Below are 16,588 nucleotides of genomic sequence, written 5' to 3'. Positions count from 1 at the left end.
GGAAGGAAGGAAGGAAGGAAGGAAGGAAGGAAGGAAGGAAGGAAGGAAGGAAGGAAACGAAACAAACCAGTGAAAGTTGTGGGGTTTCTGATTAGGCATTTAATTTTTTGATGACATGTCAAAACAATACAAGAAGCTGCTACAGCATTGCTGATCTAGCATTCTAGATTTGATTAACCTGATAAATGATTATATATATACTGTATAGCATAATTCAAATTGACCACTAGGTCAGAATTATTTTTTTCTTTCTACCTAAAATTGTATTTCTTTTTCCATTTGTAAAAAGATGTTGGGGTTAGCAATCCCATTACTGGGTATATGCCCAAAGGATTATAAATCATTCTATTATAAAGGCACATGCACACGTATGTTCATAGCGGCACTGTTTACAATAGCAAAGACCTGGAACCAACCCAAATGCCCATCGACGATAGACTGGACAAGGAAAATGTGGCACTTATACACCATGGAATACTGGGCAGCCATAAAAAATGATGAGTTAGTGTCCTTTGTAGGGACATGGATGAATCTGGAAACCATCATTCTCAGCAAACTGACACAAGAACAGAAAATCAAACACCGCATGTTCTCACTCATAGGCGGATGTTGAACAATGAGAACACGTGGACAGAGGGAGGGGAGCATCACACACTGGGGTCTGTTGGGGAGGCCAAGGGGGGACAGTGGGGGAGTGGGGAGGTCAGGGAGGGATAACATGGGGAGAAATGCCAGATATAGGTGACAGGGATGGAGGCAGCAAACCACATTGGCATGTGTGTACCTATGCAACAATCCTGAATGATCTGCACATGTACCCCAGAACCTAAAGTACAATTTAAAAAAAGATGCTGGGGTTGCATAGTCCTCTGTTGTTGGCTGTGGGGAAAGCTGTGCATAGATGGGGGAATATTATTCGGTAGCACCTTAGGCATGAGTATGAAGAGGATTCTTTGTGTTCATGTGTATGACTGTGTCTAAGTGAGTTGACATGGTGGGAACCATAGCCTCAAACTCACTTAAGACAGGAATTTGAAGCTCTAGATGTTTCTATGTGGTGAATTAATATAGCCTTAATGAAAACAAAGGGTTGGCATGTCATCTACAGGTCAAAGGCCTTAACCAGATTACCTGACTAAGGCCTGAGATGAGACTGAAGATAGTTCACGAAGACGAACATTACCATAAAACCAAGACTAGGTGATCTGAAAAAAGTCAACGACATTGACATTTTCTAAGGAGAAAACCATAAAAAAAAAAAAAATCACAGAATTTGCAAACTCTAAAATTTATCTCCTAATTCCATAGGGGATCATCTAAAGTTATTTACTAAGTTAGAAGCAATAAATAATGAAATCGCATGTTACACCAATTAGAATTTGTTAGCAACTCTCCCTCATGGATTTCAAGGTAATTTCCTGAGGCAGAGCAGTCCTGCTGGGAAGTAGTAAGGAATAGTAGAGTTATGAAGCCTTTAATCAGTGGCTTTGGTCATAATCACATATGATTTTGATTAAAAGCTTACCACTGCAATTTCAAAACTGAGTTTTATAAAAATAGAAAAGGCAAATGGAAAGAAACATTTAAGTGGAATTTTAAATCAGGAATATTTTTATAGGTTGGTTTCTTGTTTTTTCAAGTATTCATGGTTAATTGTTGTGAATTAAATAATACCCATAATAATAATTGAGTAATTTATCTCTCATGTATTCAGCCTTCAGGCTTTTAATACAAATATTAATAATCAGAAATTTTAAGAAAAGTTTTCTCGGGATAGAATGTTTTATTATGAGAGAAAAAAATATCAAACTTTAGGTAAACTGTGTAGTATAATGCAGTGCTCCAGACAATTTTATGTTTTCGGTGATTGAAGAAGCAACCTATCAAGAAAATTGGTATTAAGGGGTGAAAAAGGAAAAAGGATATGGAGAAGATGTCATAAGGGAATAATTTAGGGACTAGGGTCACATCACAAATGGTAATATTGTATGGGATACTTCAAGCAGAGGTTCTTTCTATCCCTTCCTTTCCCATATATGGGAATTCAGAATAATCTCAGCAGAGTTCTTGAAAATGCAGTAAAAATAAAGGAGTTTGTCTATTGTTGCATAACACATTACCCAAAACTTAGCTGCTTAAAACAATATTTATCTCAGTTTGTGTGGGCCTAGATTGGTTTCTCAGAAATGCAGACATGGCCTAGATTGGTTTCTCTGCTTCAGATGCCTCCAGAGGCTGGCGTCAAGACGTTGACTTGGGCTGCAGGCATCTCAGGGCTCAGCTGAAGGAGGGTGTGATTTCAAGTTCGATCAGCTGTGGTTTGCAGGAGTCAATTCTTCACAGGCTGTGGGACTGAGGGTCTTAGTTCCTCACTGGCTATTGGCCAGAGGCTGTCCCAAGTTCCTTGTCACGTAGACCTTTCTAACATGGCAGCGAGCTAACACAGTAACAGAAAACCAAACACCGTGTGTTCTTACTCATAAGTGGGAGTTGAACAATGAGAACATATGAACACAAGGAGGGGAACATCACACCAGGGCCTGACAAGGGGTAGGGGACAAGGGGAGGTAGAGCATTAGGACAAATACCTAATGCATGTGGGGCTTAAAACCTAGATGACGTATTGATAGGTGCAGCAGACCACCATGACACATGTGTACCTATGTAACAAACCTGCACATTCTGCACATGTAACCCAGAGCTTAAAGTAAAATAAGTTAAAAAAAAAAAAAGCCTGCAAGTGGAGGAGAGAGAGAGTGTGTGTGAGAAAGAGAGAGAGAGTGAGAGAGAAGACAGCTTGCAAAAAGTAGAAAATTAAAGAAACTTAAAAGAAATTTTAAAAGACTGCGATCTTTTTTAACGTCATCATGGAACTGGCCTCCCATCATTTTGCTGTATTCTCTTCATAAGAAGCAAGTTACTAGGTTCAGCCCACGCACAAGGAGAAGGGATTTACACAAGGGCATGACTATCATGAGGTGTGGCCCACTGGGGGTCAGTTTCAAAGTGCCCTACCACAAGAGATTTTCATCAGCACAACATCCCCACATATAATAAACTCTACAGTTCCGTGGCAAGCTACAAGGAAGTCTGTAATATCTTCATCATAAAGTTGAATCTTTTCCCCAAAACACCTGTAGAAAGGCTATACTGCATTAAGTATCAAAGGGTCAAAATCTAGTTTAAAAAATAAATTATGAGAGAAAAGTAAATACTGTTTTACAAGAAAGTATATAATTTTTTTTTATTCCCATGGGCTTGTTTCTTTTTTTCTTGTTACCTTCAAATTAACTATGGCCACAGGATTGCTCATTCCATTAATATGAACAGGCTTATTTCATCATTTATATAAATATCAGTATCGGGCACTTGCAAATGAGAAAACTCTGATCTGAGGAAAGATTAGTTTCACTTCAATTTCCATTCATGCCTTTGCCAAATTTAAATCCTACTGTAGTTAAGCAACCAACAGAAACATATTTCTTGATGATGCTAAAACCTACCTACACCTGGCTTCAAGTCAAAGAAATGCTATCCAGTTGTATCCTGTAAATTGCTTGACAAATAATATTTACATGTTATTTCTTTATATGCTTCTATTTACTTCCCTATTAGCCATCTTCTCCAGATGTATCCAGTGTAATTATGTACAAGATATGGTGTTCTACCTCAAAGGGAAATAAAATACTTACATTCTACAAAGGTATGGTATAAATGGGAAAGAACATAGATAATGGTTTTAATTTCTCTGCAAACAATCTTTAGTTAAAGGAGTGACAAAAAATATTCATCTAGTAAAAGAAACAAGCAGTAGAAATGTGAAAATGACTATGTTCAGCATAACCCTGGCACACATTAGTACATCAGGGCCATTCCATCTGCTAGCCCCAGTGAGCTTTCTCTCTGCAGTTATAGACGAAGAATGGCAAAGAACTCAGTGCAGCCCTAGAGAAACGTGCGTGGAGGTCGCCAGTGAGGTGGGGAAGAGTACCAACACATTCTTCAAGCCCCCTTGTGTGAACGTGTTCCGATGTGGTGGCTGTTGCAATGAAGAGAGCCTTGTGTGTATGAACACGAGCACCTCGTATATTTCCAAACAGGTATGAGGACATCGGTAAGCCTACCTTCTCCAAAGCTCTGATGATGATATTGTTGGTAGCTACAACAATCTTGTTGCCAAGCACTGTGCTAAATGCTTTATGTGCATAGTCACATTTAATACCTGAAACAAGCCAAGAGGGTATTTTATCCTTTTTTATAGATGAGGAAACTGAGGCTCAGAGAGATAACTTACTTATCCAAGGTTACATAGCTGCTAAATAGCAGATCTGGGATTGAAACCCAGGTCTGTGGGAGGCCAGAGCCTGAACTCTTATCAGTTATTGTCTCTTTGATGCTATAATGTCAAGACACAGAAAACCATATGGCAGTTACTAGGATAGGATGTTAAAAGGAATGAAGATAGCTGTGCTGTCTGGTGTATCCATCAGGTTCTGTGTTGCTCAAATGGAGTGATTGAGAAAAGTTTAACGAAGGCTGTGGGCAGAATTGAGGGAAGAGGGATGGGACAGTGAAGCACCTGAAGCTAGCAAAATGGGGGAGTTGCCCCCACCCTTAGACTGAGGAGACAAGGGGAGGGAACAGTTACAGGAACCCAGAGGGAAAGTGGAGAAGAGAGTTGCTGGACTGGCCACTGTCAACCCTTAGCCTGGCAGGGAGTGGGGGCAGGGGCTGGGATAGGCAAGAGGGTTTATAAATGCAGCCCATGGAGGGCAGTGTCCTGGGGCACAGAGCCTGATGGGGAAGGAAGGAGAGACAATGATGTCTCTGGTGGGGCAAAGAGAGAATATCTAGCACAAAAGACGTTTGGAAATAATTCTGCAGTTTCTATGAAAGAAATAATTCTGCCCTCTTTAATCTTATAAAACTCCCTTTGCTTAGTAGGTAAGTTTTCATTTCACTGGTTACCATGTTTTTGTAAAATGTAATAAATGTTGCATATGAGAGCAGTAGTAACAAACTTGGGAAAGCAATATTAAAAAATTGTGAATCAAACTACATTTTTTGGTATCTTTTGCAAATTCCTTGAATGTTGATATACTCATTTAATTGTCAATTTGCCTATATGATTTATTCTCCTATAACTGTAAAAAGAGGTAGTACAAGAAAATTACATGCACTGAATATATCCATGTTAGGTAATTTTCTTAATGCTGATTTGTTAATAGATTTACTTGTCCTTAATTTTGTTCCTCCACCCTCTAAAATGTCCTTTAAACTGGAGAGTTTCTTTTTCTAAATTCTTTTAGAGAATCTTGGACCTCGTGCAAATTTTAACCTCTACTATTTGACAATTAGAAAAAAAAAATGACCCAAGCAGGGCTAAGCATCAATTCTCTGTAGAAACAAAGCTCGCATAATGTAAGAGGGTTTAGTTCATGATCATGTGATCCCCTAGAGCATAGCCAAAAAATTGTGCAAGAAGATGAAGTTTATGCAAAGTAAACACTCCAAAAACACTCTCACTTAGACTCATGGAAGTTCCATTACATATTGAGAGGTCAGAATAAACACAACCTTAATGGATTGCTTCCACTTAATAGATAGTTGAGTACTTTATTTTTACTGCTGTACTCAACAAATGATTAATTTTATAGAATGTACTTAAGTGTAAGTGTTCAGTAGTTTTTCTTTCCAAATATGCATTTTTGAACATTTTAATAGTTTTTAAAAAACTAGCTCTCCCCAAAGTTATGGACTATTTTGCAAACCACCTCTTAGAAACAAAGTGAACAAATGAATACTCTCTGTAGTAAGGACTATGTGGAATGGTGATTGAATGAACAATGCATTCAAATCAAGTTCAAACTTATTCACACATCATAGAACCACTCAAGAAAGTTGTATCATCTCTCTGTACATCTGTTTCTTCACCTGTAAGATGGGGATAATAAAAACCCACCTTATAATGTTGTTATAAGGGGTAAATGAATTAACATGAAAGCACTTACAACAGGGCCCGGCCTATGGAAAACATAGAAAGAATGATATATATGTTAACTATAATTATTTGTTTGGGCATGATGATATTGTACCAGTCAGGTATTAATAAACAATGCTGCATAACAAACACCCTAAAACTCAGTGGTTCCAAAAACAATGAGTTTTCTCACTTATGTATCTAAGGTTCCGTTAATTTAGGGTGGATTCAGCTGGGCTTGACTCTAAGCTGCAGTGTGAGTCCAAGTCAGGTTCTGTGTTTCCCATCTCTTGGACCAGCAAGCCTACAGATCATATTCTTCTCATGGCTACCACGTAAGTTTGAGAAAACAAGGCCACAAAACAGGCACAGTTCAAATTTATACTTGTGTCATGTCTGCTAACATCTCACTAGCCAAAGAAATTGATGTGGCCAAATACAAAGACAAGAGACTAGAAACTATTTCTTCAATAGAGATGATATGAGAAGGGATAAGTAAATAGTTTGAATAATAATCTATCCTAGTAAAATCATAAAGAAACTGCATATCTTTTTTTTTTCTTTTTTTGAGACAGAGTCTCACTCTGTCACCCAGCCTGGAGTGCAATGGTGTGCTCTTGGCTCACCGCAACCTCCACCTCCTGGGTTCAAACAATTCTCCTGCCTCAGCCTCCCAAGTAGCTGGGATTACATGTGCGTACCACCACACCCAGCTAATTCTTGTGTTTTTAAGTAGAGACTGGGTTTCACCATGTTGGTCAGGCTGGTCTTGAACCCCTGACATCGTGATCCACCCACCTCAGCCTCCCAAAGTGCTGGGATTACAGACATGAGCCACCATGCCAGGGAGAAAATGCATACCTTTAATCTCATTTAATCTTTACAATTTACACTCAAATTTAAAGCAGGAGCAGGGATTAACAGTAACATTTTACAAGGGTATCAGTAATCAAAAATGTAAGAGATTTGACCAAACTTAAACACTTCATAAAGTCAGATGAGCCTATTTAGTTCCATTCTTAATGGACAACTTAAGCTAAAGTCATTGCCATAAATGACAAAGGCAAAAATTCAGACTATAACAACTTTAAAAATAATATATGAAATTTAAAAATCTATTATGGTTATCTTTCTCTGCTGCAGCTCTTTGAGATATCAGTGCCTTTGACATCAGTACCTGAAATAGTGCCTGTTAAAGTTGCCAACCATACAGGTTGTAAGTGCTTGCCAACAGCTCCCCGCCATCCAATTGGATCTTCAATTATCAGAAGATCCATCCAGATCCCCAAAGAAGATCGGTAAGCATTTTTTTTGTACTGGTTTATGCTTGTTCTTGCCTTGCCTTAACTGTGTGTAGAGGATATTTCATAAATTATAGAGTTATCACTTTCTCTTCAAATTATTCATCTTTTAGCTTCTAACATGAATCTACTGGTAATAACTTGCAAATATATGTTGTTATTAGATATATACTGTGATAGGACCAAAAGGCTCAGTGGTATAAGCTCGTAGACACATTTGTTCTTAATATGCATAGTCTAATGCAGGTGTAAAACTGCTCTAGCCCCAAATTTGGCACATGTGCCCTGGTTCCAGAACAAGCCTTAAATACAACTCATTTCAGGCTGTTTGTATATTTACATCCTGAAATGAGAGAAAACAAAGAAGATTCCTGGAGTCGTTGGGAAGTGGCAAAACTAGCAGCATGTGAGTTTTGCAACTTTCCTTTTTTAAAAATTTATTTATTATACTTTAAGTTCTGGGGTACATGTGCAGATCATGCAGGTTTGTTACATAGATATACACGCGCCATGGTGGTGGTTTGTTGCATCCATTGCCCTGTCATCTACATTAGGTATTTCTCCTAATGCTATCCCTCCCCAATCCCCTCAACCCCTGCTATTCCTCCCCTAGCCCCTCCTCCCCCAGGCCCCAGTGTGCAATGTTCCCCTCCCTGTGTCCATGTGTTCTCATTGTTCAACACCCACTTATGACTGAGAACATGTGGTGTTTGGTTTTCTGTTCTTGTGTCAGTTTGAATCTTTCCCCCTTAAGATTACTAAATGGAAAACCCTTATTTTAAATTAAAATGACTTAACATTAATTTGGCTTTGAAATTCTCTTGAGATTAATTTTGTGATTATTTACAAGGCAAATGATGACACTCTGAAGTATCCTGAAACCAAAAGTAAGGATCACTTATTTGAAGGAAGAAAAGGATTTAATATAAAGAAACAAGTAAAGGGTAACTGAATAAAAAGATAATTAGATACTTAGATTTTGCAAAAGTAAAGCAATAAATATACTGTGTGAGTGGCAAGTAAAAGAGTAAGCTGGTGATTAGTTAACATAGAGCCAAGAAGACACCTCCGCCCCTCTCCAGCAGAAGAGAAAACTTGTAGAAAAGAAACATTTGGCCAGGCACCGTGGCTCACACCTGTAATCCCAGCACTTTGGGAGGCCGAGGCGGGCGGATCACGAGGTCAGGAGACGGAGACCATCTGGCTAACATGGTGAAACCCTGTCTCTACTGAAAATACAAAAAATTAATTGGGCATGGTGGCACATGCGTGTAGTCCTAGCTACTTAGGAGGCTGAGGCAGGAGAATTGCTTGAACCTGGGAGGAGGTGGAGATTGCAGTGAGCTGAGATCACGCCACTGCACTCCAGCCTGAGACTCTGTCTCAACAAAAAAAAAAAAAAAGAAAAAAAGAAAAGCAACATTTATTTTCAAGATGTTCCCACTGTCTTGGCCAATGATTTTATCTTTATTTTAAGGAAAATAATCTTAGGAGGTATGTTAGAACATATTTAATTTTGGTAAATAAACTGTTGACAGCTATAATTTGCATAGTTTTAACATATATCTTAAGAAGATTACAATTTCCAAAATTACAGTTTAGTTTCTAAACATTTCCACATAGAATGTTTATAATTACAGAATCACTATCTAGTAAGATGCAGTTCATAAATACAAATTAAGCTTCTTTAAAATCTTAACTCTTCTCACATCCTTATCATTTTCTGGTGAGAACATTTGAAATTTACTCTTAGCAATCTTGAAATCTACAATAAATAATTATTATTGACTACAGTGACCATGCTGTGAAACAGATCTCAAAAACTCCTTTCTCCAAACTGAGATTAAAAAGCAAAAAATAAATTTAAAAAATCTTAACTATTCTCTACTCAGAAATTTATTTAATGTTCCAAAGTTGTGATTATCCTTGAAAGCATTAAAATCTGGTTCATTGTTTTCTTTTCCTAGCTGTTCCCATCCCAAGAAACTCTGTCCTATTGACATGCTGTGGGATAGCAACAACTGTAAATGTGTTTTACAGGAGGAGAATCCGCTTGCTGGAGCAGAAGGTAATGATAGTAGTAGTAAAATAGTAACACTAATAATAAAAGTAGCAACAATAGCAGCAAACGTTATTGAGTACTTAGTATGGCCAGGCAATGTTGTTAAGTCTTTTATATGTTTTACCTCATTTAATTCTCACAACAGCCCTATAATATACTATTGTTATTTGTTTTTTTACAATTACAAAATGGACACACCAAGATATTGAGTAATTTCCTGAAGGTCACACAGCTGAGAGTGATAGAAGTGATCAGATTCAGCCAGGCACGGTGGCTCACACCTGTAATCCCAGCATTTTGAGAGGCTGAGGCGGGTAAATCACGAGGTCAGGATATCGAGACCATCCTGGCCAGCATGGTGAAACCCTGTCTCAACTAAAGTACAAAAAATTAGCTGGGCATGGTGGTGGACGCCTGTAGTCCCAGCTACTCGGGAGGCTGAAACAGAGGAATTGCTTGAACCTGGGAGGTGGAGGTTGCAGTGAGCCAAGATCGCGCCACTGCACTCCAGCCTAGCAACAGAGCAAGACACTGTCTCAGAAAAAAAAAAAAAAAAAAAAAAAAAAAAAAAAGAAGTGGTCAGATTCCAGAGCCCTCTGTACCGTAATCATATAGTAAGTCCACCAGTGCATCACTCTGCTTTTTAATCTCAAAGAAAAGCCCAGGGTGATTACAGCATCCTGAAGCATTGAAATTGAAATGGGATGTTAAACTTGAATGAAAGCTGCTTCAGAACTAAACGCTAGTCAACTGCAGTTTACTAATTTATTTGTATAAAAGTCTCACAGAAACAGAAAGTAATTTTGGACTTGGTTTCTGTCAACTGCATCATATGAAAACATGCCAGTAATTCGAAAAAAAAGAAATGGGGAATAAGAGAAAACTTTTTCTGGAACTAGGGCAAAGCAAAGGCAAAATATGGCTATTGGTCTAAGGGGAGTTGGGAGAAAAATGAGATACAGGCAATTGTCGTTGCTCGTAATCCATAACTCTGTGACTTTGGGTGATGAACATTTGCTTGAAAATGAATGCATTTTAATTTATTTTCCAGGGAGCTTTACATGGTTACAAGAGAAAAAAGAAGTCACAAGTAGTCATGTAGTTTTACCCTTGCTTGTTTTAAACTACGATCTACAAGCAAGAACAATAAGGGCTAACCTCTAAGAAATCTATCCTAGAAACTGTAAATAGCAACCCACTGCCCATTCTTCTGCCTCTCAGCTTCCTTCTGAATGTTTTCACAAAAGCTCAACCCAGAGTGTGTGGGGAAATTTAATATTTATGTAGTTTCAATGCCCATGCCAATCTTGAATGTTCTTTACACCCTTCCCACCAAGTGTTCAGCCATCCTCTACCAGAACATACATCAGTTATTTGGAGACTCGCCATCCACTGAGGCAGCACCAAGGAGTAGACACACTCCTGTTGTTATACTGAACTGAAATCTCTCTCTAGAACAGACCAGACTGCCCAATGGAATACAATGAGTCATATACGTAACTTACATTTTACATTACTCACATTAAAAAGCTAAAAAGAAACAGGTAAAATTTATCTTAATATATTTTATTTAATCCAATCTATCCAATATACTATCATTTCAACATGCAATCGATATAAAAAATTTATGAGCTAGCCTAAATTATTTGTGCTAAGTCTTTGAAATCCAATGTGTGTTGTACACTTACAGCACATCTCAATTTGGAGTCTCTATTTCATGCCCAATAATCACATATGCCCCATAGCTACCTTGTTGGACAGCCCAGTTCAAGAGCATCAACTCATTAGTTCAGATTTTACCCTATAGAGCCATTTAAAACAAATCTATTTCTTTCTCCATGTGACTCATGTTTTAATATTGTTAGTTACTGTGGGATTGACTGGGAATGGTGGCTCATGCCTGTAATCCTAGCACCTTGGGAGGCTGACATGGGAGGATCACTTGAGGTCAGGAGTTTGAAAACCAGCCTGGCCAACATGGCGAAACCCCATCTCTACTACAAAAAAGAAAAAAAAATTAGCTGGGTGTGGTGATGTGTGCCTGTAGTCCCACCTACTTGGGAGGCTGAGGCATGAGAATCTCTCGAACCTGAGAGGCAGAAGTTGCAGTGAGCCAAGATCACGCCACAGCACTCGGGCCTGGGTGACAGAGTGAGATTCTGCCTCAAAAAAAAAAAAAGAAAGTTACTGCAGGAAGGGTAATATATTTAGAGCTTAAAGACTGTTCTAGCTAAGGATTTCCTGGCACAAAGCCTCTGAGACAGTTTTGTATGCAGGAGGTTTGTAGGCAGGCACAAGGCATTAAGGGGTAAAGAGAGAAGCAACACACCACAGCGCAGTTGCTAAGAGGCATTAGCCTAATCTAACTGGAAGTTGAAGCTGGGACCCACTTCAACTTCCAGTTAGATTATGGAAGATATGTGGGGATATGTCTCAAATCTAGGTGAAGAGGCTGAGTCCTGTGGACGATTCATTGGCTGCCTTGGAGAGGGGATGTAGCCTTAGGTGAGGCAGCTGATTTCTGCTGGAGATAATTCTTGGCAAGGCACTCAGCCAGTACCCATGTATAGAGGGTGAAAAGAGGAATAGGGAAGAAGTGAAGTGCTACTCTAAGCAGCGGGGATCTGAGCACTCAGGGCAGGAGGTGAGAGAACATTCTGGAAGAAGTTCAGCATGGTGGGGATATAACGGGTGAGGAAATAACGGGAAGGGGTGGTTAGATGTGACAGAAGGAGCTGGACAGGCTCATAGGGGTAGAGCAGAAGGACCTTGTAAATCTTGGATGTGATACTAATGACAAAGGGAAACCACACAATTGGCTCAAGCAGGAGAGTGACAGTACCAATTAGAATTTTAACAAAATCATAGCAGCAACAGTGTAGAAGAGGATGGGTTGACTTAGGGCAGGGAAAGGAGGCAGGAAACCTTTTGGGAAGTTGCAGCAATGATGGGCTTGAGAGGTGCAAGGTGGACTGGATCACAATTGTTTCTCATCCTCATCTCCTGTAAGTACCCAGTGTGGGCCAAGTTCACATTCATTTCTCCAGTGGCCCTATTAAACTGATGACATTTACTGACCTTACTGCTCACTATACTTTTTTTTCCATACATGTGACTGTTAAGCCAACTGCCTTTTCTACAAAGACTTCTCTTGCCCAGATGAGCACATTTAGGTTAGTGAATCCAAGTCTAATTTAATTGCATCTTGTTAGATTCAGGTCATTGCTCTAAACTGTTAAAACAAACTATACAAAACAAAAAAATAAATAAATTGAGGAGGTCCCAATTCTGTATTTAAAAATATTTAATATGTCCTTTCCTTCATGAAGAGAGCCACAATTTCAAGAATTTATTTTGAAAAATTCTATCCATTTATTGATAAAATTGGTAAAAGGAACAAAGCTGAGAACAGAACACATCATCAAACTCCCTAGGGATGGAAATCAGTATATACTACTTCAGGATGTCACCTTCAGCTATTGCTGTTCCACCGCCAATTCTCTTGCATCCAGTTTCTGTTCCTTGTAACTTGGCTATGAGGATGTGAGCACAGGCCCTGCCAAACAGCCTGCTGAAGTTCTGCAAACACCTTGTGGATTGAGTTTCCTTAAACCACCCTGTCCAACAGTGGTCTTGGGCCTGTCTGAAGTATTCTGAGTGTACTTCTGCTGCCACCTAGTGATCACTGCAAATTTTTAAAGAGCATCTTTATCCTTTAACAAGTTATTCTTGTCTTACCCCACAACGACATCTGCCCCACTGGCGTATGACTTACAAAGGTCACACTTTTCCTCTTCACAAAGTTCAAAATGGAGACTTGCTAGATTTAGTCTTCCAGCACCCGTTCTCAAACATCATCCATTACAGAACAGTAAAAATATAAAATTGAACAACACGAGATTGTCATTTTCATATGTCATTAGTAGTCAGATATTGGCAAGAATATATGGTTTAACCCAATATCTTGGGATGCTGGATGGGATTCTCAGAGCCTCCATACTTCAGCCTGCTTTAGGATCCTTTTATTACACCAAATAAACCCAACAAACTTCCATTGAGTGCCTATTTTATACCAGAACAATGAGACCTGCTCCTTCCCCTTCTGGACATTTTACTTAATGGGGGAAGCATGAAGTAAACAGATAAATGTAATCACTGCAAGAAAGAACCGGACGGAAATACGCACAAGGTAAGGGCACTTAGCTAAACCTGCAGACATTGGGAAGGATGTCAGGGGGAAGGGATGACAGAGGGAAAGATAAGGCCAACAGCATGGAGCTGAGAGGCACTGGCATATCAGTGCAATAGAAGGTACTGTCATTTGGTGTAAATGGAACACACAGGATGTATGAGAGTGAGAAACAGAAGATGCGTCTGTGAGGTTATTATGGTCCAGTTTATGGAGGGACCTGTATGTCCTGGTAGGAAAATTGGTTTTTATTGTGGGAAAGGAAACTTTTAATGCACATAAAGCAGTGAAGTGATTTGGTTTGCATTTGTTAATCATGTGAAAAATAAGTTGGAAGCACAAAACTTGTGGTGGTGTGATGACTGACAGAGCGACAGCCATCTACTCAAGAAACAAGGTACTGACTGAATTGTGTCAGTGGCAGTGGGGATGGAAAAGAAAGAACAAATTTAGAGAGGCAGAACTGACTGGACATGATGCTCAGACTTACCAGAGCAGGCGAGTCAAGAATGAAGTCGCCATTCCCTAAATGAGACAAATTGGGAGAGAAGCAGGTTTGGGGAGAAAACTGCTAAACATGTACGTCCCTCCAAAACCTTCAAGAGTGCTAAAGGGACAGAGTCAAGTTCTTCCAAAGTTTCTATCTCTTCCATTAATTTTGCAATGAATTTCAACTTGTTAATCAGAATTGGATTTGGAGTAGTAGCTATTCAATTGTTTTATACACCCTCTAGAAATATCTCTCAGCTGAATATGTCAAAAACTTCTCAGTTCCTCCCCTTTACCTAAATGTATCATCCAGCAGATGTTGGTGGAATCAATTTCATTGTTGCTGCTATATCTTTTATACTAGCGTTATGATCTGCAGTGAGGACATGCATTACTATTGCTTGGTCTAGAACGTCAGAGGTGTATTTCTACCACACCAATTATTTTGTTTGTCTCTCCTTTTAATCTCCACCAAAAAAAATGGGGACAACTACACTTATAACGCTTAGACATCCTATATTTTATTACTAATACTTGGTTGTGGAAGTTTGTATTTCACAAGTCATCAATATAAAAATCTCTAAAAAATTTTATCAAAAATATTCAGCTTACGATATTTTAAAAATCATAAACCTAAGAAAACACATAAACCTATGTTTGTATTATGAAATCAGAAATTAATCTTCCTTACCCTGTGAAAAAATTAGGAACATAAATCTATAAGAAGGAGATTGGGTGAATCCAAGTTACTTACAGATGACGTAAAATATACAATCAACTTTGGCGATTAAACTGACCAACACATTTCTGTTTCTCTGTAGACCAGACTCACCTTCAGGAACCAGCTCTCTGTGGGCCATACATGAAGTTTGATGAAGATCGTTGTGAATGTGTCTGTAAAACACCATGTCCCAAAGATCTGATCCAGCACCGCAAAAACTGCAGTTGCTTTGAGTGCAAAGAAAGTCTGGAGAGCTGCTGCCAGAAGCACAAGCTATTTCATCCTGACACCTGCAGGTAAATGGCTTGAGTCTTCCTGCCTTTACTCATTGACATTTAATGTAAATGCCATTTTAATTTGGTGGGATTCCTTAGTAAGCTATTTTTTTCCCTTAGCGTCTGAGTCCCTTTTTGATAATAGAACAGAGGTTTGGCAGCTAAGGAATAAGCAAGAGTATACAGTGATGATTAATCATAATATTAAGAAAATCCTGCCTGTTATTATGGGCTTAGAACTCTTAAACAAGGAGGAAATTGATAAAAATTTAAGCAATTATTAGGATATTACTTAATAATAATATTTTAGGAAGGGGAGGTTTCAGATAATCAAACTCTTTGGTTCAATCTCTCATTGTATATGTCTATATATGTTTGTTTCTTTCTTTAATGGAGGAAATATCACTGGATTTATATAGCAAGGAATTTATTGATGAATAGAACACTTGGAGGTTACTTACTAATTAGGCTTTAATAGATTTTGAATCCATGTGGGATAACCATGCAGGATTTTATACTGACATTTTAAATATATGTCTGAAAAATTTCCTCTGAAAACTTAATCTAATCAGAACAGAGTAATTCTTTTGAATTCAGTCATTGATTCTGAATTCTCTTTTTTATTTTGTTTTGCAACAGCTGTGTGGACAGATGCCCCTTTCATACCAGACCATGTGCAAATGGCAAACCAGCGTGTGCAAAGCACTGCCGCTTTCTAAAGGAGAAAAAGGCTGCACAGGGGCCCCACAGCCAACAGAATCCTTGATTCAGTTTTCCAAGTTCCCCCTCCCTGTCATTTTCAACATCACGCTGCTTTGCCAAGTTGCTGTCACTGTTTTTTTTTTTTTTTTCCAGGTGTTAAAAAACATTCATTTTACACAGCACCACAGTGAATCCAGACCAACCTTCCATGCACACCAGCTAAGGAGTCCCTGGTTCATTGATGGATGTCTTCTAGCTGCAGAGGCCTCTGCACCCCAAGGAATGGAAAAGAGGGGACCCATGTAATCCTTTTGTTTAGTTTTATTTTTGTTTTTTGGTGAATGAGAAAGGTATGCTGTTCATGGAATGACAGGTGCCATATGATTGATTACTCAGAGTGGATGAGGAAAACTGTAGTCTGTGAGTCCTTTGCTAATCGCAACTCTTGTGAATTATTCTGATTCTTTCTTATGCAGATTTTGATTTGTATGATCAGTACTGATTTTCTAATTACTGTCCAGCTTATAGTTTTCCAGTTTAATGAACTACCATCTGATGTTTTATATTTAAGTGTATTTAAAGAAAATAAACACCATTATTCAAGCCGTAGAATTTTATGTTATTTAATATGTTTCCATTCTAAATTTACACCAAAGGAAAAGCATTTTAAAGAAAGAAAGGAATATTGAAGTAGAATGTGCAGGGAGAGACACAAACACGGGACCTCAGTTTTGGGAAGCCAAGGGAATAGCTCTCAGAAGGGTTAAGATTGTAAATGAGGCTAAGCAAATGTGACCCAAGAATCCACTGCAAATCACTCTGTGCTTTGAGATTAAATTGAACTTGACCTGATCCCCATCCCATGGCAG

At 38.7% G+C, this 16,588-nt stretch overlaps 1 protein-coding gene across 4 annotated transcripts in view; it reads left to right on the top strand.

The window, feature by feature from the left end:
• The window catches only part of VEGFD (vascular endothelial growth factor D), a 37,063-nt gene extending 20,732 nt beyond the window's left edge, over positions 1 to 16,331 (top strand). For 2 of the 4 annotated variants that reach the window (XM_032285959.1, XM_032285961.1), the window contains 5 exons: positions 3,910 to 4,100; positions 7,124 to 7,278; positions 9,249 to 9,349; positions 14,843 to 15,038; positions 15,657 to 16,325. In XM_032285959.1, coding sequence (XP_032141850.1) covers positions 3,910 to 4,100; positions 7,124 to 7,278; positions 9,249 to 9,349; positions 14,843 to 15,038; positions 15,657 to 15,783 — 770 coding nt within the window. In that variant the 3' untranslated portion in view covers positions 15,784 to 16,325. Of the gene's footprint in view, positions 1 to 3,909; positions 4,101 to 7,123; positions 7,279 to 9,248; positions 9,350 to 14,842; positions 15,039 to 15,656 lie in introns of all 4 variants that reach the window. The other 2 variants (XM_032285960.1, XM_032285958.1) reach the window with 2 other exon arrangements.
• The last annotated feature ends 257 nt before the right edge of the window (positions 16,332 to 16,588 follow it).

The sequence above is a fragment of the Sapajus apella genome, unplaced genomic scaffold (genome assembly GCF_009761245.1).
Source record: "Sapajus apella isolate SASKATOON/1434 unplaced genomic scaffold, GSC_monkey_1.0 scaffold17, whole genome shotgun sequence".
NCBI classification, from domain to species: Eukaryota; Metazoa; Chordata; class Mammalia; order Primates; family Cebidae; genus Sapajus; species Sapajus apella.
This window is presented reverse-complemented; position numbering and strand designations above follow the sequence as displayed.